The sequence below is a fragment of the Mchenga conophoros genome, linkage group LG13 (assembly GCF_057382185.1).
Source record: "Mchenga conophoros isolate Kocher_MC1m ecotype Shallow Benthic linkage group LG13, M_conophoros_male_GT1.1, whole genome shotgun sequence".
Taxonomy (NCBI): Eukaryota; Metazoa; Chordata; class Actinopteri; order Cichliformes; family Cichlidae; genus Mchenga; species Mchenga conophoros.
Genome location: NC_140538.1, coordinates 27,029,921 through 27,056,086, shown reverse-complemented (window position 1 = coordinate 27,056,086; position 26,166 = coordinate 27,029,921). Strand labels below are relative to the sequence as shown.

Genomic DNA, 26,166 nt, shown 5'->3' with positions numbered 1-26,166 from the left:
CCGCCCACTTTACATTGCCAGAGGTTATTTCACCCTCCACTGGTTAAAGTTGTCAAATGTCTTTCACTTTCTATGATCTTTTTAAGCTTTTCAATATTGACTAATTCCCTCCCTCCAGGACATTTACAGCACCCGTCTCACTAAAAAAGCCCTTTGCATAGCGGCTGATCCCACGCACCCAATGCAAAGCTTCTTCAAGCTGCTGCCGTCGGGGAGGAGGCTGCGGAGTCTCCAGGCCAGGACCAGCAGACTGAAGGACAGCTTCATCCATCAGGCTGTCAGGAAGCTTAACTCCCTCCCGATTCTGCCCCCTCTCCCCTCTCTCCTCCACGGTCTCACTGAACTCTGTCACACACACACACACACACACTCTGACTCACTCACTGGCCTGCACCAGTTACCAGTCACTTTGTGGAGCATTGGACTGCCATTACCTCATAAGACTTTGTTGTTACACTATCTCTTACCGTACATTACTAAATCTCCATTTGCACTATTTGCCTATTTGCACTACTCTGCCTGGTTTACACCCAATGTCATTTACCCATTATATTGTATATTGTATAGCTTTCTTGTTATATGTAAAATTGTATTGTATTTATTTAAATTTTACTTTTTAATTATTTTACTTGCATTTTTAATCACTCTTATATTTAAATGTTCATTTGCTATTTTATCTAGGGATTGAGAGTAACGTAGTTTCTATTCTCTGTATGTCCTGTACATGTGGCAGAATTGACAATAAAGTTGACTTTGACTTGACTTTGACTATTGTTTAAAAAACTGTCATGCTAATAAAGCACCTTTGAATTGAACTGAACTGAACTGAACATGTTTAAGTATCCTGAGGTCTATTAGTTCACTGTCGGTGTTACAGACAGTGTGTCAAAATGATATCAAACAAATCTGTAGCATGCCTGAACTGATGTGTCTTTTTTTTATTGGTTACTATACATATATGCTCATACTGACATGTCTGCAACATTGTAAAATGTTCCAGCGCCTATTGGTCAATATAATAACTATTAAATCACCTAATCTGGAAGAGATTAGATAACACGTAAAACCTTTGGCTTCAAACCTTTTTAAAACTAGTGATTAGAATAGAATAGAATAGAATAGAATAGAATAGCCTTTATTGTCATTGTACAGAGTACAACGAAATTGGAGTGCCACTCCCTTGGTGCAAGTTTCAATAATAAATATAAATGTAAAATATAAAAAGTACAAAAAAAACAATCGTAAGTACTCAAACAATAGTATGTACAATATATACAGGATAGCAGCATTAATATAATGACAGTATGAATAGCAGCATAATATAATGACAGTGACGGTATGGAATAGGTTCAATTGTTTTTGTGCTTATTTACTACGGTGATAGCTCTGGGAAAGAAGCTATCCCTGAATCTGTTTGTCCTGGTTTTATGTGACCTGTACCGTCGGCCTGACGGTAATAGTTCAAACAGTTGGTTGCTGGGGTGAGAGTGGTCCTTGATGATATTGCCAGCTCTGCTGAGGTACCGATTTGATTATTTATCCAGATGTGTTACTTTTTTTTGTGTAATCCTTTTTTTTTTTCATATATTTTCCACGCCTCCACAAAAAAGTAATTCTATGAACAATTCATTTTAGAAACACGAACATGAAAAGACAGCTTCATTGCTCTACAATTATCAAGAGAAATAGCATAATTTAACATCTTTAAGACGTAACTAGGAGTACAGGTTGTCACAAAAAAACCTAAGAAGTCAGCTTTATCATGACCCTAATTAGTCAGTGTCAGCAAGCTAAACCTGGTGTTCACATTCACAGTGTTTGTAAAGAGAGAAGCTGAGTGTTTTGGGCCATTCAAGGACAAATGTGGTTTAGTCTGGTAATGACGTTCAGCAGATGCAATTAGTTGTACATAGTCAAAGTACTTTTTTTCAGTGCTTACCAACCCATGACAGAAGCAACTGGCTGTTGTTTATCTGCTATGACTCATACGTCTGGACTAAAGTTTGTTTTTCTTTATAGTTTTCCTCTAATTGTGAGTTCTGTTTTTCTTTGTGGACTGAAAGCGGTAAGAGACTTGATTGGGATGTCACTAGCCCACTCTCTGGTCTGCTTAGCTCTGCGTTCTCAACACAATGACAGGATGCAGGCTGCAGGCAGTCTGGGCCAGGGCTTGCTGGCGTTTGGGGTACAGTGGTGACCAGTTACCCACAAATGAATATAAAGACTTTAGTCTCAAAGAGAGCCAGATGGAGAGAAACGAGTTTATTTCGGTCCGTATTTAGATCCTGTGAATGTGCCTGTAAAAATTGAGTGGTCTGTTTATTTTTGAATGTCTTGAGAATTTTCTGATGTGAATTTTGTTGAATGAAAGGAGAAGGACTTTTCCCTTATTGAGCGTCTTGTTGAATTATTTTTTTCCCACTGGAGTTTCTGAGAATAGCTTGACCCTTTAGTGACTGACCAGCAGGCACATTAGACATGTCAAGCCCCTTTGAGGATAAATCCTGTTGTCTGCCCCCGTCTCCTTGGAGACTCAGGGGCAGCCAGTGCAGAGGTTCTTTCAAAAGTATAATCTGAAAAAGCTTTCCTCTCCCCTAAAACCAAATTCTGGCTATTTCTCAAGTGAGAAATTTGGTCAAAGTGCATTAGCAAATTCTCTAAGGTGTGCTACCTGTTCGCTCGTGGAGGCCAGTCGTTGCTCAGTGCTGTTTGCGGCCAGGGTTCAGACTCCGCAGAACCAGCTTTGTGAGTGACACCGGGGAATTGGCGTCAACATTTTGCTTGGCGAGCTTCCAGTGTCATGAACTGGAGGGAGTGCGAGGGAAGGGAATGGAATGAGCAGGAGAAAAAAAAGAACGGGAAATAGAGCTAATATTTTTAACTCCTGCAATGCGTCACAGATATATGGCCCCATCAGCTGAAAATAAAGGCATCCAGAAAGAAAGGAACCCTCAGCCAGGATCTGATGTTATTCGGTGACATACTATTTGCCTCAGGTTATGATTGCATGATGTCTGTAAGAGGTAGTAAATATCTCCTTGTCTATTTTTGTAGCTATATTTTTATTGCCTTTCTATGTATAGATACAAAAAGGGCCGAGATGCTGCGCATATGTGTGTGTTTAACTGCAAAGACTGTTGATTCAGCTGGAGCCTCCTGAACGCCTGACAGCCAAGTGACATCCTCCATCACTGAGTGCCGGTGTGCAATCATGACTCAATAAGCCCAGGAAATCAAGGGAGAGCCGGAGAGTGAAAGAAACACACATTGGGACAGAGCAGAGTGAAGAGCAGTGGAGCAGAGGTTAGCCGGCCTTGGGGGTTTGTGGGCTCCAGAGCTGAGCTTCAACTTGCATACATCATGTTCCAAGACCTCCCTGGAGAGTACAGAATGTGTGAACATGAGAAACCCTTTGGGTGTGTTGGTTCGAACCTGGGTTAATCATAGGAGCATATACACAAAGTCAAAACACTGAAGTGTGATTGGTCATAATAAGTTACTGTGTCTCAAAAATATCAACAAGGGAGTGTTGAGCATTATAAAACAAGGTTACAAATCTTGACAAACCACAGTTATTGCACACCATAAACTGCACGCAAAAGATGGACATAGCACAGCACCTTCTACTGGTATTCTTACTACTGGCCAGCAGGGGGCAACTCCTGAGGTTGCAAAATAATGTTGGCTCCCTTGTTCTATGACTTCAAAAACCTATTCACTAGCTGGGCCTATGTCCTCATTTTAGGTTTGACAGCGTTTTAGTAGATAAAGTAAATGGCTTGAACGTGAATTGAATTGAATGCCTCGAAGGCGACTGGTGGCGGCTCCCGGGCCTAGCATGTGACTGAGTCACGAATTTGGATTTTGCTGATCTTGCGTGTTTCTTAAATTACAGTGTGTGAATGGGTGTGTGAATGGGTGGATGACTGGATATGTAAAGCGCTTTGGGGTCCTTAGGGACTAAAGCGCTATATAAATACAGGCCATTTACCATTTACCATTAACCCAAACAACCCTTTAGCCTTCCACCTGATTGGCAACCTGTCCAGGGTGGCTGGATGGATGGATCAAACAACTTCCGATGCTTGGTAAATGTATTCATTGTGGGAAATAAAAACCTAGATAAACTCCTGGTAAATCTAACTTAAAGCACTAACCACATTCTGAATGGGAAATTACCTTTAAGAATGTTTAAATTCATATAGTTTACTGATCACAATATAAGCATTAATTTTGCTAACTAGCAGGTTTACAAATGAAACAGGTTTTGTGTCATTTTGTAGGTAAATTACAAGTCTAAAAATGGCATGAAATCAAACCATTACAACCTTTATGAACAGTTACTAAATTACAGTTTCACTACAGATCTCCAGTGTTGTACAGCAAGAATGACGCCGCCAGGTGCGTGACCTGTCGCTCTGTAAAAACTGAAGAGTTTGTTTTGCCAGAGACCTCAGTACCCATCTGCTGAAGCAGCTCCTGCATTCACTCCTTCATTATTGCCAAATGTTGTCATGTTCTCTGAGGAGGACTAATTTTCCTGTGCAGAGGTTTTTTTTTCTTTTCTTAAGGTTTATATGAGTCAGTCAGGAAGAAATATGTTTGCGTCAGACCTCCACCATTAAGGTCAATATTTTAACAAGGGCAGGGTATTGGCTCGTGACAGTTGTGCAATTAAGGTAATACATTTTCTGCGTATTCCAGTGTTACACTGATGTAGTTATTTTAACAGTAAACTTATCCATGCAGTCTGGATATGCTGAAAGATTTATTTAACCAAAAGCATGTCTACAATTTGCTGAGTGAAGGGAATTAATTGACATGAACAATAAAAATATTTGAGGATCTTGGCTTTGTGTTATCCAGGCCATAAATGTATCACTGTAAGGGTACGCACTGTAGCTGAGACATGGGACGATATCAACTGTAGATTAAAAATGTGGAGTTACAGTACAGTTTTTGCAGGTGGCAACATCTTTAGCACTGTCTGTATTTTCCCAGGTTGATAAATCCCACCCATCTGGCATCTCATCTAGTCAAAATGAATAATTCACACCTGCGCACAAGTCTGTTTTTTACCTGTAGTTACTTTCTAAATACACAACATATGCTGAGTGCAGTGATCTGATTTAGCCTGGAGTCCGCTCATCCACTTTGGTTGCTGTCAGTTTGGATATTTGTGTTGGGGGTTTGTGTACAAACCCACCGAGAGAAAAAACAAAGGCACCAAAAAAAAGGAGAAAAAACTGGAGGTATGAAAGCTTCCTGCTTTTCAACCGAGCCCGTACGCTCGCTCTCTGCAAAGAATATCTCGCCTTTTCTCGTGGGAGCCCTCAGATTTAATGAGCTCAGCTGTTCAAGGCTATCTGCTGTTTAAGTTCTTCTGGGAATGCTCCATGTATGTTTTTCTTTTTCTCCCGGTGATGCCAGCCGTGCCCCTCCTCTTCGTGCCCACAGGGCCGCCGTTTCCTCCCAAGTCTTTGCTGTGGCAGAGAGCTGGTGGAACATTCTGTGGGGAGGCTAAGCCACAAGAGCCAAATAAGAGGTTTTGACCAATTAGAGAGCATTTTTGAGCTCAGGGTTCCGGTTTGGATGGCAAACTGAGCGGTTCACAAAAAAGTGTGAAAGCACTGAAGAAGTTGGACGCAGGTGAGGAGGAGAGGGGGAGGATGGGCTGAGGCCGCCGGCAGATCCTGACCATGAAATGCCAGTAAGAATGTGTCACTAAAAAGCCCATCTATTCTCCCTCTTGGCAAACCATCCCCTTGTTGAGGGAGGGCTTAACTGGAGGGTTTGTTTTTTTTTTGGTTAGCAGCATATGCTGTCTTGATTTCCTTCTATCCATCCGCTTTGATGCGGGTGGGAAACAGAAAAGAGATGTTTTTCGTATGAAGGCCGTGTCAAGGATGAGTGGATTTGCAATGAATTAGGGCTGGTTAAAAAATAGAAGCACTTACTGAGTGCGCGCCGTCCTGCAACGGAGATGGAAGCCGGGCCTCGATACACTTGTGCCAAAGTGCCCAGCTGTAAGCCCCTCTCAGCACCGATGAAGAAGACGTCTCCGCAGCAGAGCCAAAGCGTGTCTTTTTAATAGAAGAGGAGGAAACGAGATAAAGAGACATCCACCGACAGGCGTGAAATATCTGCCGTGGGAGAGCTTCGGCTCTGACTCTGCGATGACCTATCTCACTACCGAGAACAAGTAGCAATTATGTTACAGAAAGGGGCATGATAGGGCAGGATATGGGAGCACTGCTTGTTGCCCCTTGCTATTCAAAGTTTACAGCCACTGAGGTCAGGGTTCAAATGCAAGACTCCCCTCAGGGCTGTTTTTAGATTCACGCCATCGCACAAAGCATCCTTGTTTGAAATTGAAATCTGAAATAGATTCTCTCTGATTCACAATGTGTTACTGCTTTTCTCTTTCCTATTCATTGTTTGTACTATAAATAGAGGACAACCTGAGAACGAGTGTGTTAAACCCAGTCAGGTTATGCAACTTATGCTAACAACAAATCCATTTTGGTGAAGATCACGTCCTCCTCCTCACCCAATTTCCCCAAGAGGGCCCAGTATTGCTATCTAATTCTCAAGCCCATAATTGGATCACACTATTCATACCTATATTTTTTTTCTTTCTATGTGTGTGTGCACATGTACATATCCTGGCCTTTCCCAGCTCTGCGAAATAGACAGTACTGCCCAATAGGTCAGATTACATGTAAAGGGCAGAAGGGAAATGTTTTCATTTCGCACTGCTGTGAAAAATGTCAATAGAAATAAATCTGTTTTTCTCAAATGTTTTAAAACAATTGGAAAAGCCACAGGAAGGAGTATCTTTATACCAAAGGATCAGCGTGATGTTTTGAAATATCACTTGTCTTTTTTTTAAGGAGGGACAGAGAGGAGCTCAAAGGAGCAAGTGAATTTTATGCACCCTGCTGGTAGATTGTTTTCAATATTTTGTTATTTACATGACTTGCTTTAAGACTGTAAATGCAGTTAAAAATTACTTGTGTTTCTTTTATTTCTCTGCCCTTTCCTTCCCCTTTTTCTCTTTTTCTGTCAGGAAATGTTCCCAGGATACCTAATCCTCTCATTGGGTCCCCCGCTCACGCAGCTGGGATTATGGAGAGAGGCTAGAATACTTATAAGGCCGAGTTCAGCGCTGCACCGCAGACAGAGTCGGACCGTGTCTCTCCGCCAATGCAGCTTGTCAAAGCAACAAAATAAAAGCGGCGGTACGTCAGGCCTGTGCAGCTTTTATTTGTCTCTGACTTATTGTTGTGGATCGACAGACGGGAGCAGAGCGACCTCCATCAGCGCTAATGATGACAAATGAGCAGGCTGATGAAATTTCATGATGACCGTATTGAGATGTGAAAACAAGAGAGGAGTTTATGTGCAGAGATTTTTATGAGACTTCGGGGGAAAGAGTGATTACAAATGAATATACTCGACTTATTGTCCGCAGCCTCCCTTGAAAACAATATCATTGCGAAAGCTGTCATGTGCCCTGTTTGTAAATGAGGTGAAAACGACTGGAGCTCAAGCTCATTGCTGGCATCTGGTTTGTGGTGCTCTGCTTGTATTCTCGGGTGACGGAGAGTGAGAGAAAGCTGCGGAGGCAATAACAAATCTGCACTCTCATAAAAGGGCCTCCAAAGATTCATTCTAGACATCTCTGTTTAGGTCATTATACACGCTCCAAACTTTTACTCAAGTCCTTGCGCCGTGCCGCGGTGGTTGGTGGTCAGTGGGTCCACCCAGTCGCTGCAGAAGCGCCGACATGCCAGCTCGCACCGCAGCGTCGTCCATTCTCAAGTTTAAAAGTAGCACTGGTTTCCCAAATCCTCTTGGCACCTTATTATAGTGAGTCTCAGTTTATTGCTGGTAAATTCATCCCAAGACCTTGTTTAACCAAGAGGGGAAACCAGATTGTTTGGTGTATAACATGTTATTAGATTTTCTACTGTTTTGTACTTCATGCTCTCTGCTTTGAATTACAATTCAACTCTGTGTCCTTATGTCCTGTTTCCCTCCCCTCATCTCTGATCCATCACAGCAGATGTCTGCCCCTGGGTTGGTTCTGCTGGAGGTTTCTTCCTGTTAAAAGGGAGTTTTTTCTTGCCACTGTTGCCAATTTCTTCCTTGTGGGGGTTGTCTGTTTGTTGGGGTTTTCTTTGTATTATTGTAGGGTCTTACCTTATAATACAAAGCACCTTGAGGTGACTGTTGTTGTGTTTTGTGCACTATATAAATAAAATAAAATAAAATTGCATCCACGTATCAGCGTAGATGTGTGCCACTCTTGTCTCTAAGTGCTGCATTTTCTTCTCCTTTGTTCTCACTCATATGATGAAGCACTAAAAAAATCCATGTATGACTTGATTCGACTTGACTTTTGTTGACTAAAATCCTCTGGGCTTTAAGCTGGTTAAAAGCCATGGGCTCATGTTGGTGTTAGTTGTGTCACAACAATACATGTCACAGGTGCCTAGTGCCCACTCGCATTTTCTCAGACTCCCACAAGCACATGGGAATATGGTAGGGAAAAAAAGATTGCTTGTTTATGCTGAATAGATGTGTGGACAGCTCATATTTGAGTCACAGACTCATGACCTCTTGGGATTTGGAAATGAACCTGCCACAGTTCTTTAGAACAAGTTTCTAATCAGTAATAATGGACAGCAATATGCACTAACTTTGCTTTTAAATGAATGGATTACGCATGCAAAAGACATCCATATTAAATACATTACACATAAAGACACATATTTGTAATAAATACAGAGGATTAGTGGGGACGCAGGTTCTGTCTTGTTATTTTTATGGAAGTATTCTTAAGGAATAGGATATTAGGATTAGAGAACTACATAAAGGCACAAATTGCAGTTGTCCACCTAATGCCTTCAAAGACCCAATTGTGTTGTTCCACTCATCCATGTTTACAGCTGAGTTGTGTTGATCTTTTTCCTTTTTTTGGCTGAACTAACGTCGATCATCTCGGCACTCTGGACTGACCTATAAACAAAAGCAAAAAAGAATCCTGCCCCAAAAAAGAGCTTTTTAAGCCTCATTTTTAAGTCCTGGTGACATCAGTCCATCTGTACACGTTCATTTTCTTATCCAATTTAGGGCTGTTAGTGGGGCTGGAACCTGTCACCGCTCTTGAGGCAGGGTACACCCTGGACAGGTCTCCAGTCCGTCACCTGGCTAAGACTTTGAGCCAAACTCTTTCCAGGAAAGTTTGAGGCTTTGTTTTTCATTGAGGCAAGTGTGGCTGTACAACTGATGAATAAATCTTTGTTCCACTCTTTTCAGTCAGATGCAATGGTCCGTCCCGCTGCGCATTCACAAATACCAATTATTGTAGTTTTAAATTTCTTTGTCTGTGAGACTGAGAAATTAAACAAAACAATTCAGTAAATGAGAATCTTATAGTTTATATAACTTTTGTTTGACAGTTTGTTGGACTTGACTCAAGTGCAGACTTATGATTCCACGACTTTTCTGGGTATTGCCCTTAATGCAGGCCCCACAATTTTATTTTCTAAGTCATATAAATATTACATGACTGCTTTTCACATGCCCAAAGAGCATTCGCTTTAAATTCACCTGTATGTTTAATTCAGGGATCATTTCAACCGTCGCTGTCTTACTTCCGGCCAAAACACAGATGGGGCATTATGGTACATTTTTATTACTCTTTCACACCCTTCAGATAACACCAGTATTAACGATTATGAAACTAGAAACCACCTGTCACATTTGCTTAAAGCTAAAACAACAATTTTTTTATGTGCAATATTCCATATTAACGGAACAAGTTTGAACACCTCGAGCCTTCATCCGAAACGTCATGGACTAATAATGAGTAACTCTTATCCTGCTGTACCCTGGCCTCTTCAAGTTCAGCAGGTAAATATTTAGTGAGGACTGTGATTGCTTGCAGCCAGGGTCTATTCATCTCTGTCACAGAGTAATAATGGAGAGCTGTGAACACTAATGTGCACGAGGGAAAACACAAGAACATGCTCTGCAGACAGACATGTTTGCGTTGCTTGACCAGGATTGACTCCATCACTTCATTGTGCACTAATGAGGTTTTATTTTGAGTTAATACTGCAGCACTATTTTACAATAATGTTCAGCGGGATTTCATAGTTTCAATTAAAGTTGTTTGTGCCATTCAGAAGAGGCTGTTGGTGTGAAAATATAGCCGCTGCCAGACAGGAAAACCTTTATAGAACACACTCGAGTACATGGATCTGTTTTCCATTAAGAACATACAAGTAGCTCAGTGAACAGTCATGGCTTGCATCCAAGGAAAGGTTTCCTTAGGGTCTATTAAAGATGGATCACTTCAAATGTTGATGTCAGCTACATCAAGTGACTTTTCTTTGGCTTCCCCAGAGGTCAGCTGGTGGGTAAGATTCTCCTCTGCACTTAGAGGTACGAGGTAAATATACATCTGTGTAAACAAATGTGACTGACAGTCTGAGGCGGTGTCATGGGAGCACAAGGGTCTCCATATGTGGATAAACAGAGAAGGGAAGGTTGTGTCTTTCTCAGTATAGCATGCTCTTATGGAGAGAAAGGGAGTCCATGTTTGCCTGTCAAAACGGAAGAATAGGAAACACGGGCTGCTTGCAGGGTCAGTGGGAGCGGCTTCAAACCCTCCTTTGTGCTCTCGGGCCTGTGCCGGAGACAATGTGGATAATGAGGGAGGATTTTGGCCCAGGGTGCAATGCACATGGACACACAAACACACAGGGGAAGCACCTCACCCTGGCCCCGGGGAACCTAACTAGCCAGCTGTCTCAGCTTCTGTCCCCCTGGGGCCAAGCCCTCTGTACAGATTATGCCCCAGAAAGAGACGAGATTGATGTCACTGGATACATCGTGTGGGCTGTTCAAAGTCACTATTGCTTGATAAGAATAAGTGCACATTATAGGACAGGTATTGGTCCACATTGTTTGCTTTCTGTCTCAAGAGGAATCAGATGACATCTTGGATGGAATAAAAAAACAAACAAACTAAAATTCAGCTCATCAAAGTTAATCTAATTTCAAAGAAATGCCCCAGTTCACACTCTCTTTTAAGTACCTCTAAATCCTAAAACATAAAGACATTTAAAGTAGTCTTTTCTGTATTTACTCATTAATCATCTTCATGAGGCCAACAATCCGTTACTGTGTCAACCTTCCAGCTCATATTCTTAATTTATTGCCATCAGTGAAATGAACGCCAGGTTTACAAGTCTGTCCTCTGCTCGTAAAATGCCAACATCTGCAGCAGCCTCTCACTGCAGCAAATCAAAGCCGAGCAATATGGAAACTAATGAGTTAAAAAAAACAAGATTCTACTTTCGTTTAGGGGGCATGTAAAATAGTAGAACACCATGTTTCCCAAGATCACAATTCAAGCCATTTCCCCCCCGAAAATGTGTGTTTCGCCTGTTCACCAGCGCTGTGGCTCATTTTCAGTTTGTGTACAGGTCACGGGAATTGGATACAAACCGGTTCCTTCGTCCCTGAGTGACTGAAGAGACTAAAACAAACAGCAGCACTTTTCATCAGGCAGTGTAAATGTTTGTGTTTGAGAAATCATGGGTCTAGAGGACCTCCGGGGACTCTCTGAGGTGGCAAAGACGAGAAAATTGTTTAATTTAGCCCATCTGTGATCCCACTCATTGATTATTATTTAGATGAGAGGACGGGCTTCTTCCCCCTGTTGCTTTCAGTAAGCGCAATCCGAAAGAAAGAGAAGCCGAAAGTCTTCAGGACGTTATCTAACGGCCTCTTGTAGCAATGAGACGTTTATGAGCCCACACCGACGCCTGTAAGGACTGGACGGGGAGGGACTTTCGGGACACTACATGCGCAACAAGTCCAAGGGCGCATAAACTGCGTGATGACAAAGAATGACAACACTGCATGCAGCGGTTTAAACAGAAGCACTTTAAATGGATCGTGAAGGGAATATTTCTTGATTTCTGCTGCCAGCGCGAAAGGTAGAAAAGTTTGACTTTGAAAACGAACTTTTGGAAGTTTTCTCCAGAGCACATGACAGAAGCCGGCTCGTAAGACTGTTGTTCAGAAATGTCAGCATTTAAAACCCGCGATGTTTAACTTTATTCCTGGTTTAAAAGCAATAAAACAGCGAAAGTATTCAGCTCATTACAGCGCAGCAGGTGACGAGCGGGGTTTGGGATCTGGACTTCGGCTCAGGAACGGAGGAAACTTTATTGTAACGGGAGTGAATGTGAAATGGTCCCTGTTTGTCACAGAAGCTGGGACGACATCACTTGAAAATAGCGGGTTTCTTTCCTTTTTTCCCTTTCTTCTTCTTATATTTTAAGTTATCTCAGTCCACAATGAGGGCGCTGACTTTATTGTGCGTAATAGTCCTGCTGTGCAAGTCGAGCCTGAGCAATAGAAACTGCCCGGATCTGATCATTGACAGCTGTCACTGCTCCGCTGAGAGGTCCAAGGAGTTGAGCAGGCAGCAGGTCCGAATCAAAGTTGTGTGCGACGACGTGGATCTGATGGACACCTTACAGCCCAGCTTCTTACCCAACAGGACCGTTTCGCTGTAAGTAGGAGCAGTCAAGACTTTCACGTCACTAATATAAAGCCCACACACGAGGTAGTGTGTGTTTGTGAGACTCAACATATAACGGATTATCAGGAAGAAAACAGTGTGGGAAAAGTGCAAAGATAATTTTATTTCCTCTATTTTCCAATTCATCTACGGAGTCCCCGGCCCCCGTTAGGGCGTCTGCCTGCATGAACAATAGCGTTAAGTGTTATAAATTGATTCCACACAGTTAAACAACTTTGGCATAATTTACCAGTAAGTCATTTATCGAGTTGCAGAAGAATAGTACACATCAAAGAATAATGTTACCTTGCACTGTTACCATAAATATGTTGTGAAATATGTGGTTGGCAGCCAGCCTTTCTGCAACCTTATTACATTATTACCATTACTGCCCCCGCCCACCCAGCCCCACTGCATTAAGGATGCCACTGAAAGGTCACTAAACTTATCCACGATCCACTCTTCTAACAAAATGATTTTTAAAAAATTTACACAACAGATTGGTTCCAGTTCAAAATCAGAGTGCTAGCAAAGTCGCTGAGGTAATCCCCACAGTCATGACGTATAATAAGTAAATAATAATGTATAATGTAGTGTACCTACTATTCTTCTTTATCTGCCAAACCTTGAATTAACCTTGTAGTAACTTGCAATTTAAAGAATCTCTTTGTTATCATATTCTGTTTTCCACACTGTAACTGATTTCTGTGATTAGAACAGTATTATGGGGAGCGCCAAAAGTAAGATACTGTTATAGGTTTATACGGTTTATACGGGCATCCGGCTGCCAAAAAGTTTCTGTTAAATATACAGAAACTTTTTACACTGCTCCGTTTAAAAAAATAAAATCAGGATATTATTATTTCCTGATTTTATTTTATTGATTTACTCTTATTGCTTATGGTTAAAGAAATGAGGCCTAATTAATAATTAATATAATTAATTAAATAATAAAGAGATTTTATAACTGGAAAAACTGGTCAAAGACTGATCGATAAGTGAAATGAGATCACTGTTAACTCTGATGATCAGTCTATTATTTGGATGGATTAATTATAAAATTTAGCAGCATTTTTTTTTTTAAATTAAAAATTTTAATTTGCAATTCTAACCCTTTTAACAGTTTTTAATGTGTTAGTCTCACATTTCCCAAAAGATCAGCAGGTGAAGAAAGGAGAGATAATATGTACAAAGAAATGCAAGAAATGGGTTGCACATACACACATATCAATAGAAGGAATGACAATCACAAACCACATCACAAAAAATGGTCCAGATGAGATGGTCTAGGTTCAATAAGTTCTGTAATTCATTCTGTTCATATGGTGCAACTCAGTCTGTCAGCATTCTCAGAATGTTTTCTGGTGGGTTACTGGGAATTAATCCATCCTGAACTATGCTCTGATGAATGACAGTTTTATATTACAGTCTTATGCATTGGCAGAGCAGGAGGCATTTACTTCTCTTCCTGTTCCTGTACTGACGGGGGTGTTTAGTATGCTGTAATGAAGAGTGATCACTGTTTGTCTACATGCTGTCTGTAATTTCAAAAGGGAGAGAGCAGAAGCTAGTCCTTGTAAAATCCTGCTCTTATTACTAGATCACTGATTCAAATGATAGTTTGAAAAATCTAAATCTATTCCTTAGTGTGTTTCTAGACCCACTTTGAGATCTACCTTCCCCCTGTTAGTGACAGTCAGACCTCATCCATTGCTCACATCTGCATAAATCATTCTCCCTACCCTCGGTGCTGTTTAGAGGTGCCGTTACCTTTACTGTATTGAAAGTCATTCAAACATTCATAGATTTTGCTCTTCCACACCATCTTGGAGAAACCTCTCTTAGTATTCATCTGTGTCTCTCTTGTGGATGAAATAGCACTTCAAACACTTGAGGGGTTGATAACTTCCCCCCCCCCCCCCCCTTCTCTCTCTGCAGGTGCACAGATTGACGGCAAGATTAATAGACTGCTTTATTCACGGAAACTCGAGGTCTGCCTTTGGAGTGTAAAAGCAAATACTTAATGTAAAGGCCCTTGACAAGTTACAGGCGACTACTCATTCTGAACCACAAGCATAGTTGATTAATGGCAGCACTTTGCTTACAGCAGTTTATCTGGAGTGGTGTTTGTTTCCGCGCAGGCAGAGCTGCTTTTGTTTCTTTTAAGTGGGGAATGGTTAAAAAGCTTTGTTTTATCCTCGGCGTTAGTAAAAGTGGAGGCGTTTTTAAGGTTTCACAGGTACTAACGAGGTTTGATTTTTTTCTAAGCGGTCTACACAGAAAGATAAAGTAAGGTTAACCTTCACAGTACACAGTAAGTAAGCATCAAAGTACAGCGACGCAGGTCGAAGCGTCTCCTTCTTTCCGAGTTTCCCTGAGAAATTCGAGGTAGTGTGTGAGCACTATTCCTTGGTGAACTCCATCTTACAGCAGAGCTCTTACCGGCCAGGAAGCAGTTTTCCTGCGTTAGGAAATGTGACCTTTGTCAGGCTAAAGTGACCTCCCCTGCGTGCTCTTTTGTTTAGATGTGCTGTACAAATAAACATATATATCAGGGGAAGCATGTACATACCAACCCCCCCACCCCCACCCACCCCCCCACCCCATAAACTGTCAGCAAATTTCCCAAATGTCCTTCGGCATGCTCTCTTTATTTTCTCCTGATCTCACCACCTATATAGACAATGAACCCCTTGTTGAGCCATTTCCTCAATGACAACCTGTCACGTTCAAGTGTACCAGCCCAGATCCAAGCACCACTTCTGATTAGAGGCACAGATTGTGCTTTGTTGGTTTTCTTTTTGCGTTTCAGTATTGTATCTATAAAATGTTTATGAGGAACAAGCCCTGCAATAATGCGGCGCCCTGCAACTGCCAAAGAAAAACAACTTAACGAGCAAATGAAAGAACATTTGCATAAACGAGAGAGATGAAAATGAACTGTATGAGAGAGCGTGTCAGTAAGTCTGTGAGCCGCACAGCGCCCTCGATTAACACCTCCGCCTGTTTTCCTTATCGTCCACGGGGAGGGGTTGGAGTTGAAGAGTTTAGAGCTTGTCCTGACAGCTCTGTTGACCTTGGGACCTATCTGGTGTAATCGTTTCAGCGGTGCGCCATTTCACTGCAGAGAGTAGCGGCTGAGATCGTTGCTGACACTTGTCTTAGGCAGTGGTCCAGCAGGACCACGCCTCGCTCATCTCAGAAAGAGGAGGAATAGATTGTGGAAGAGATGCATGGATGGTTGTGGTAGGGGGAGATGGGAGATTCAGAGTAAAAAAAGCAGTTAAAGTACTTAAAGGAGTGACAGAGAGGATGCTGGGAAAGTGAGGATGTCAAGTGTTTGGTAGAAAATCACCTGAGGGCTGAGACTGATGATGAGAGTGATACTGAGCAGATGCGACCACTGCAAACAGTTGGGATGTGGAGGTGCTTGCACACTCCACACTCACAGCTTACTGTAAGTGAGCTTGTGAGTCTCTGCTCTGCTGGAATCTACATCCAAAGACATACTGCACATACAGTGCACTTGCATAATTGACAACTTTTAATAAACATTACAATGTTTGTACTGCTGCTTTTCTCTCTCTTGCTGAGTTGCTTTGTTGCAGCCTGACCCGGGTCGTGTACTATTTGCATATTGTCTGAATACTCATATATTACCTGCTGAGAGTAGCTCAACGTGTGGAAGCTTAAACTGAGTTTCACATATTTTTCAGCTGACTGTTCTACAACCACACTTTCTCCTGTGGTCCTGTGTGTTAACATAGCACAAAACAGGAAGTCAGGCTGCAGTTTCTACACATGTTAGAGTGGTATGCATGGATCTAGAGCCCAACCAATAAAGGACTTTTAAGACTGATACCAGTACCAATAATTGGTCAATTCAATTCAATTCTGTTTCATTTAAATAGCATCAAATCACAACCTCAAGGTGCTTTATATTGTAAGGTAGATACTCTACAATAATACAGAGAAAACCCTTACAATCAAGCTACTCCAATCACAGTGACAGTGGGAAGGAAAAACTCCCTTTTAAACTTGGAGAACCATGCAGCAGAACCACCTCAGGCAGGGGGAGCCATCTGCTGTGATCAGATGGGGGTGTTTGGAGGAAGATAAAAATGAAATATTCCAACATACGAAAAATAAACAGATTACAGCAGGTTGTTGTGTTTACATTAGATAAACAAATAGTTAGCCAATACCCAATAATATCAGATCACTAATAAACTGGTTGGGGTCTACTCCTGGAAGGAGTCACTGGCTCAAAATAAATAGTTTAAAATATTCCCCTTCTCTCCAAAGGCAAAAATGCATTAACAAAGTTGTAAAGAATGGTTTAAGGTGTCAAGGGTTGCCCTGATCCAGTATTTGACACTGGCCAACATCATTAGACTGAATATAGAGAAAAACTGTGCCGTCTGATTCATTAGCTTTAACTATCATTTAAATATATATTCCATAACACAGCATAAAAAAGTTCCATAGGTAAGGATGGCAAAACAGCCAACTAAAATGTATGACTCTTGTGTGCAAAGGATAAATAAAAGAAGGAGCAGTATTATTTACGGTCATGTTACTGTACAGACTGTATTTCTTCATTCAGGGGAATAAAATACTTGTTCCACAGTCTGAGCATGATGTTTTCTCCACGGCGAATTAAGCAAAGTGCATGTTAACAATGAGTCAGTTTGTATACTCAAGCACATTTCACAGTTGACAAAGCTGTCAGTACTGCTTGCAGCACATAGTAGTAGTAGAGACAGAATATTGCCCACCTACTCATGAAAAATCAGAAATCCACACTCTGTTGCTTTATTAGAATTAGCATGTAGTTCACCCAACAGGTTGGTTTTCAACCTGTAATATAATGTTAATACCTAAAGTGTTAGTCTATGAGATGAGTGGCTTTGAAATGAAATGCATTCAAGTGTTCCTCAAAACAATGTTTCTGTCTTCTACATGTTAGAAAGTGATGAAGATGCACCCAGAGCCCCAGTCTGATCCGATGTTATAGAAATAAACCAAAAAACTTTCTTCTGTTATGCAGTGACTGATTTGCGAAGCATAAAGTTTTTTTGTTTTATGTTGTTTTGTTTCTTTGATTTTTTTCCCCCTTATGAAAATAACTCATTAACCACAGTGGTGTTATGTACTCTGAATCCTGTAAAGGATTTATTATTATGAACTTCAAGTAAATAAATTCAGAACTTAAACAATGTTCAAGAAAATTCTAAGACACTTTTATAAATTAAATTAATATGTGCAAAATTCTGAATGTCATATTTTCAGTCAGTTTGCCAATCAAATAAAAGTCTCTTTATTGTCCTTTAAATGGTGCCACATCTGTAAGAAAAATGTGTTTGTGGGTTGAGCAGCAGAATTGAGTTTGTGGGTTACATCTATGAAAAACCAATGAAAAAGCAATGTCAGTGCCAAACAGCTTATTCTTCTATTAACTCTTGTTTTGAGCTTCTGATACCTCAACTGCAGTCAGGTTTGGTGCCTTAATAGCAGCACTGGTGAGCATGGACCCTGCTATAGCATCAGTTGGTGTCTACTCCAAACACACCATGTTGGACTGATCTGGATAGGTCAACTTTCGGCTGATGTTCCACAAAAGCAAGTTACAGCATTATTTTTAGTGAGCCCTTATATCATCTCCAAACTGAAGGCCAAATTCCATATAATTGGGGACTATAACATGCCAGATACAGGCTGCGAAGCTGGCGTCCCAAGAAGATGACGCTACAAGAAGACTGTTTCCTCACCCTGTCAGAACTTAGGAACTGTAGGCAGTCTTCTACTGATTTGCAGACAAGGTTTGCAGGACAATATGGCCGACAGCTCTGTACCCAGACAATACAGAACAGAGTGCACGCAGCCAATCTGTGGTCTTAAAGGGTTGTCAAGAGGCCTGCTGCAGCTGCCCTTGACCGTCGGGCCCATTTGCGCTGGTGTCAGCACCATGCGCATTGGAACCTGAACATTTGGAGAAATATGTTCAGTGATCAGTCCAGATTCTGCCTACTGCAGTTGGATCAACATGTTGATTACTGCATAGCTTTTGGTGGCAGCATTGTGATGGTGATGTCACTGGAAAAACAAGGCTTGTTATCATTGGAAGCAACGTCAATGTTAAACGACATCAAAATTCGATTCTGCAGTTTTGGCAAACCCAATATCTCCACAGTCTGGGACCAAACTCTATCCTCCAAGCTTTGTATGGTTCTTCCAGAGCTATAGAGGCATCTGTTTGTTAAATGAATAAATAGTTAAATTGCCAATATGTCTCGATCCTTCAGATTTCAGTCATCCAATCCAACAAAAGGCACCAGAGAAGACGGGGAACATTTGACAAGGTTTTCACGAACACAGCTCACATACTCAACGCTGTTGCTCAATCCACAAATGCGTTTCCCTTTTCAGTGTGGCACCATTTAAGGGGAAATAAACAGGCTTTCATCCTTAGTGCGTCATTGTCTTTCACCCACATCTGCAAACAGGGAAAAAGGCAACTTGTTACATTAAATGCTGGCATTTCAGCCAAAAAAAATCCCTTTTTAAATATCCATCTCATATCACACAGTAAATGGTTTATTTTTTCTTCTTTCACGTTGAGCCCAGTATTGTCCTTGTTGCAATCAGTTTCCAGAGTTAAGAGTTCAGCGATAATAAACAAATATAATTGCAGTAGTGCATTATTTGTCTTCATGTTGTTTTTAATATCTTAATTAAAAAAACACAACTATAATAAAATGTTTGTGATTTACAGAAGTGTCAGCTGAAATTGATCTTCTTAATTGGTGCATGTTCTCACACACTGAGCTCCTTGAAAGCCTGGTTGTTCTCCAGTTTGCCAGAGAGAAAAATGAGGGCATCTGGTTTGGGCTAAAGCCAAATCTGTAGTATCCTCCTCTGTGGACCTTCGCCACCATCATCATCCTTTCAGTTGAAAGACAGGAGGGATGTTTGTGGTGTCAAGAGGGAAGTGATCAGGATAGGGCAGTAGCTCCCTCCAAACCACTACAAGAACATGTCAGTCAAAGTGCTGGCAGGGAAACATTGGAGGAAGCGTGGCTGTAAAATAGCAATTGGATTTTAGATTAATGCGCTTCTTCGCTGCAGATGGACAGGTTGTGATTAGCATGATCAAAGGATTGAGAAGTTTATATTGATCTGCGTTGTCACTGTGAACAAATACTGGATGTCAGAGCATTTTATTTTTTAGTATTGCTATAAATATAATTCTGTATATTCTTTACCCCCCATTATATTCACTCCAGCTCTTTTCTTCCTTGCTGTTATTCCTTGGGGGCTTTTCTCGTCTGCCGAGGTGCTGTTTGTGCTCTACCCTCCTCTGAGTTCTGAGTACTTCTGCATGAATATTTCATTGCACACATAGCCTGTCCATATACGCCTGTGCATTAACTCATTGAACAACCTTGTGAGTGCACAACACATCGGATCAAGACATTCCGAGTGTTAAACGCCTTAAATGATATGACATTCAGATCCACAGAGAGCTGGATGTTAATCTAAAGAGATGTGACCAAAATGACCCTGATAAAACATGGTGTATCTACTATCTCATGCTGTGAGGAGTCATGCCAATCTCTTGGTCTTTCTGTCTCTTTCTACTGGCTTTTCTCATTCTTATCTCCACTGATATGGAAGATTTTTAAAAAGCAAAAGGTTCAGCTTTAGTGCACTTACCAGTATCAGTCATCAAAGCTTCAGAGGGTGCAATATTTTAGATCCCCAGCACTTCTATCTTCGCTGTTGCCAAGGACCTCTTTCCTCATGTTATCCGTGTGCTCAAGAACAACAACATGGGCATTGAGCTGCTGCGTATTGGAAACATTAACAGAATATAGAAGATGTAGCTGCAGGGACGTCAGGACTGCCATGTTTGTTTGTTGGAGCTTATTGTAGGAATTTGTTGGTTTTTAGGCAGAACTAACATTTGCTTCCTTGCTCCCACATCACAACTTGTTAGCTGCTATTTTAATAATTAAGAAAAAGTTGATTAATGCTCATATTTGGATTAGAGTGTGGTTTACAAGCTACATTCATAAACTGTAAAGCTCAATTCAAAGCTAATTTTACCTGCTAATTAGGGGGTAAGGTCGTCACCATTCTAGAATTTCAAACTCGATATCAATACTCAGGAAAATACTCTTTATTTCTTCAATCCATCCACTTCCGCTTCTCCTTTTCAGGGTCGCGGGGGGCGCTGGAGCCTATCCCAGCTGTCACAGGGTGAGAGGCGGGGTACACCCTGGACAGGTCACCAGTCTGTCGCAGGGCTAGCACACAGAGACAGACAACCATTTGCGCTCACATTCACACCTATGGGCAATTTAGATTAATCAATTAACCTATCCCCACAAGCTGCATGTCTTTGGATGGTGGGAGGAAGCCGGAGTACCCAAAAGGAACCCACGCAAAAACAGGGAGAAAATGCAAATTCCACACAGAAAGACACCGGTCTGATGGTGGAATTGAACTCAGGACCTTCTTGCTGTGAGACAACAGTGTAAACCACTGTGCTACCACACTGCCTTTTTGCTTTTTATTCTTCTTTATTCTTTTAGCTCATGTAAATGTATTCAGTAACAGCCCTGTTCATTTCAAGTGCTTCTGGGAACCTGGCACCATATTTCATTGATGGTTCAATTCAATTCAATTCAATTCAATTCAATTCAATTCAATTCAATTCAATTCGATTTTATTTATATAGCACCAAATCACAACAAAAGTCGCCTCAAGGTGCTTCATAGATACAGAGAAAAACCCAACAATCATATGACCCCCTATGAGCAAGCATGTTGGCGACAGTGGGAAGGAAAAACTCCCTTTTAACAGGAAGAAACCTCCAGCAGAACCAGGCTCAGGGAGGGGCGGGGCCATCTGCTGCGACCGGTTGGCGTGAGAGAAAGAAGACAGGATAAAGACATGCTGTGGAAGAGAGACAGAGGTTAATAACAGATATGATTCAATGCAGAGAGGTCTATTGATACATAGTGAGTGAGAAAGGTGACTGGAAAGGAAAAACTCAATGCATCATGGGAATCCCCCGGCAGCCTATGTCTATTGCAGCATAACTAAGGGAGGATTCAGGGTCACCTGGTCCAGCCCTAACTATATGCTTTAGCAAAAAGGAAAGTTTTAAGCCTAATCTTAAAAGTAGAGATAGTGTCCGTCTCCCGAATCTGTCACGGCTCAACGGCACGAGGGAACAGGGATGGACACAGGCGCAGAAACCAACCCGGAAGCGAGGTGACAGAAAACAAATGATTTATTTCCGCCCACAGGTAAACAAAGGTGAAACACAAAGCGACGCCACCACACTAGTGGCGCGTAGGATTCGTCGGTGATAATGAGGGCGACCTAGACACCTCTAGGAGACGGCTGAACAGCGGGGACAGCGGGGAGGTAGAAACAGGACTAGGTAGGGGCCGGGGGCATTGGTTTCAGATGGAGGGGACAGGTGGAGCGGAAAACCCGGAAGCGGTCGAGGCGTGGGGAGGCAGGCAGGTGAGCGGTGGGCCGGCAGGCCACGTTGTGTAAGCAGCTGGCGGCCCAGGTCCAGGAGGACGGGAGCGAGGGGAACAAGATCTCCACTCCGGGTGCTATCGATGGGAATAGCAGATACTCTGGCGATGAGTGGTTGAGAGCGCAGGTCTGATATACCGCTGGCACGATTGCTCACAGGTGGTCAGCCAGGGAGGGGCAACCGGACTCCGCCTAAAGGAGGAGGAGCCGCTGTCTGAGACCTGCAGGTGCCCAACCAGACCATGACAGAATCCAAACTGGAAGCTGGTTCCACAGAAGAGGGGCCTGAAAACTGAAGGCTCTCCCTCCCATTCTACTTTTAAATACTCTAGGAGCAACAAGTAGGCCTGCAGAGCGAGAGCGAAGTGCTCTAATAGGGTGATATGGTACTACAAGGTCATTAAGATAAGATGGGGCCTGATTATTTAAGACCTTGTATGTGAGGAGCAGGATTTTGAATTCAATTCTGGACTTAACAGGAAGCCAAAACAGGAGAAATCTGCTCTCTCTTTCTAGTCCCTGTCAGGACTCCTGCTGCTGGTTAAGCAGGCTGCCACCATTTCTGCCTAGGTGCTGGTAGATGTCTTCAATTTGGGTCTTTAAGGGAAGCAAAACTCTTTTTACACTCTAATGACTGTGCCTGTTAAATTCCATTTGCTACCTAGTTCCCACATAACTGTTATGATTGTATTATTAGAAGGAGCTTGTTAACCGCTGTTTTAATGACAGCTCAACAGTTGGCTAATGAGGGGTAACTGCTAGAAGTGAAACAGTAACATTCTTGCTGTTTAATACTTAGGTGTTGTTGAAAATTCTTCATAAAGACCAGGATGTTGGTCTCTAAGGTGATCTGCAAAGTTTGTGGTACTCCTGTTCATGTGTTCAGCTGGTGCTGGGAAATCTATTTTGCAAATCTTGGTCATGCCATATTTTAAAACGAGAGATTAGCCACAGTCAATCAAAAGTCATTGGCCAGTTATCAAGCAGTTTCTCAGGCCACCCCCACCCCACCTTGTCAAATGTCATAAAGGCTTGAAAACGAGAATTCAGAAACCAGTGAGTGATGTCACGGTAGCCATCGTACACCATCTGTGGTCAGCATATCTGAAGAAAACCTAACGTTGGTCCTTAACAAAATCTAAATGGGTGTAAATGAATGAATAAATAAATAAATAAATAAGTCACTATCTGTACAGTTGTGTTAAAGGGGGAAACTATGGAGGCCAAAACTTTTTTGTTCCTGTTGGTTAAAGTTCTTACGGTGGGCATTTTTATCAATAGAGTCGATAAGAAGTGACATGCTTTTGGAGCCAGTCTCAAGTGACCACTTAAGTGCGGTTTTTACCACTTCCATGTTGGCTTCATTTTACAGCCACAGAGGTGGCTGCTCTTTAAGGAAACTGCCAGTGTTCTTAATAAATAGCCATTACTCAATCTAGTTACCAGCAAATGCCAATGATATTGTCAAGGTTTCTTCAGAGGCTACAGATATATCACTTAGAAGCTGGCCTTCACACTGGCTGCCTGAAAATCTCTCTGACTGCAGTTGACGTGGTTCAGGTCTGATCAGTTCTGCGTTAGACAATAATGATTCAATGATCGAGAGTTCATGACCACTGGAGCAGTCGCTGTAAATCCTACTGTAGCATGGAAAAACCAAGAATGTGTCAAAACCCAGACCTACTACCAAAAAATATTAAGTAAAGACAAATACAGTGTCTGCCAAGGATACTTCTTTGTGCTGCTCTCCCTGCCTCCTTCATACGCCGCTGAGTAAATACTAAAGTTACTTAAAGGGCCATAAATTTGAGAGAGCAGTGGAGGCCAGCTTAGAAGCATGTTGTCTTTACCCCGTTTTCTGACTAACTGTACAACAAGGTGATTAAAGCCCTGATGTGTGCTGCTTCTGTTGCAATGTGTGATCCCAGTGGGAATCGTATTAGCTGTTCTATTTGTCTCACAGGAGCCTTGGCAGGCTTTTATCAGCCCTGTGTGCTAGATTATGAGCGTATGCCTGCCTCTGTGTGTGCACGAATCAGGGAGTCAGTGTATCCATTTGTGTGCATATGTAGGAGCCCTGTGCTTGCATATGTGTTTGTCACTCAGCTTCTTCACATTTTTCTCCACTCACTCAACACAAGTCACTGATGCTATATGTCTATGTCTGTGGTGAGCCTAATAGTTAGAGACTGCTTAGGCTTCCAGTCACGTAGCTTCAGCATTTAGCAATGCCTGTAATCACAAAAAACTAACTTTTAAAAAAATGCTTATTTTTTCTATTGAACTTTTCCATTAAGTAATTTCTCGTGATGTGGCCTTTTTCATATCTAAATATTATTGCTGGTTAATATATAATTCGGTAAATGAACTTTTGAATTCTTAGCTTACAATAGTGTAAACTCAAATCTCTGATCTCCAATCGCCTTTATGGCTCAATCAGACTAAAGTTAAAGTAGAATGTCACGCTTCTTATGAATACGAAAAAATTTTAATTGAATTTTTGTGGTGATCAGTTGGTTGTCCTGAGGTTGAGCGAGACTGACTGAAGTCACTCTGAGACTCAAAGGTTTGCAATTACCTGACTGACAGACTATCTACTTTATGAACACAGACTGTTTGCTGATATGTTGCAAACAGTCAATCTGAATCCGTCTGCAGTCATCAGTGCAGAGTGTAGAGCTGTTTATAAGGTGGTACACTAGAGGTGATGTAATCGGAGGTTATTGTTGTGCTGGTTCTGACAACTTATCAAATTATGAAGTCACATAATTAAAATCAACAAGACATTCCTAAAGGTTAATTCCAAATTTAAGATATGCAATATTTTGCCCTAACAAGAAGATGAAATATTGCTGTGCTGTTCAATAGCAAATAGGGCAAACCCAGCGAATATGGCACTTTGCACAAAAAAGGAAAGCAAGCGAAGACTGCACTCTTCTCTCTGATTCACTCTGATCAGAATGAAGAGCATCTAAGGCATCTGAAAAACTATATAGTTGCATGCAATAGATAATAATAAAGATTATGATAAGAACTTACTTTTTTGGAATTCCCCAACTGAAGAACTCAACTAAACACAACTTTCTCTTTTGTTAAAGATAAAGACAAGATAAGCTTCATTTTATTGCTTCATATTTAAGTCAAATCACAAGAATAACACAGAATAACACCTTACTTTATAACCTTCTGTAAACACAAGCAAACAAATCTGACTAACTGATCTGCAACAGTAGAACGGTAGATTGTGTCTCAGTCAGATGACCTTCACCATCATTTAGAGGCCATGTGAACATCTGTTGGTAGCTCTTAAAGCAATTTTCCATCCAAGGTCAATGTTAGTAGATGTGAAATATGTTATTTTGGTTAGCCCTGTCTAGTAACTTGATCTTCTAAAAAAACACTGGGTTTGGCTGTTTGAAGAGAAGTGGCTTGAATCCTCGAGGCCAGTAGATCTAAATGTTTGCCATAGTTTAGATTGTGATCTTTACTCCCTTTGCTCCTCATGATCGGTGTGTTGGATTACTTCCGTGGGAGCTATTTTCGTTTCTATTCCTCCATAATGATATAGCTGAATGTCTTTGCTCCAGCCAGACTGGTTTCTAGAGCACTGACTTTGTTCGGCCTCACAGAAATATCCCAGCTGTGGTGTGGAGGGAGATTAAGAGCAAGAGGTCCTGTTTAAAGGAAGAATTTTCTTTATATTTGGCTAGGAAATAGAAAATAGGTGCAGCTATTTATTGAAACATGTCCAGACATTAGGCAGCTTTCTTGTCATTTCTTGAAGTAGCTCTCCGGGCTCCTTTAAGGACATTCAAAGCTCTTTTTTAGATATTAGCTGCCTTTTTTCTGTTCTCTATCAGAATGATCCTAAACTGCCTCAGTTATGTGATTGATTAGTGTTCTACTGTGTGTTTTTCTGTCAGGTTTGCGTTTACAGAGACAGTGTGTTTACAATCATTGTCACGTTTAAAATTAAGCCATAATAAAAAAAAAATCCAGAA

General features: G+C 41.5%; 1 protein-coding gene across 1 annotated transcript in view; it reads left to right on the top strand.

The window, feature by feature from the left end:
- The first annotated feature begins 11,782 nt into the window (after positions 1-11,782).
- Positions 11,783-26,166, top strand: part of adgra1b (adhesion G protein-coupled receptor A1b) — a 196,541-nt gene continuing 182,157 nt past the window's right edge. The window contains exon 1 of the mRNA XM_085297564.1: positions 11,783-12,598. Coding sequence (XP_085153690.1) covers positions 12,381-12,598 — 218 coding nt within the window. The 5' untranslated portion in view covers positions 11,783-12,380. The remainder of the gene's footprint in view (positions 12,599-26,166) is intronic.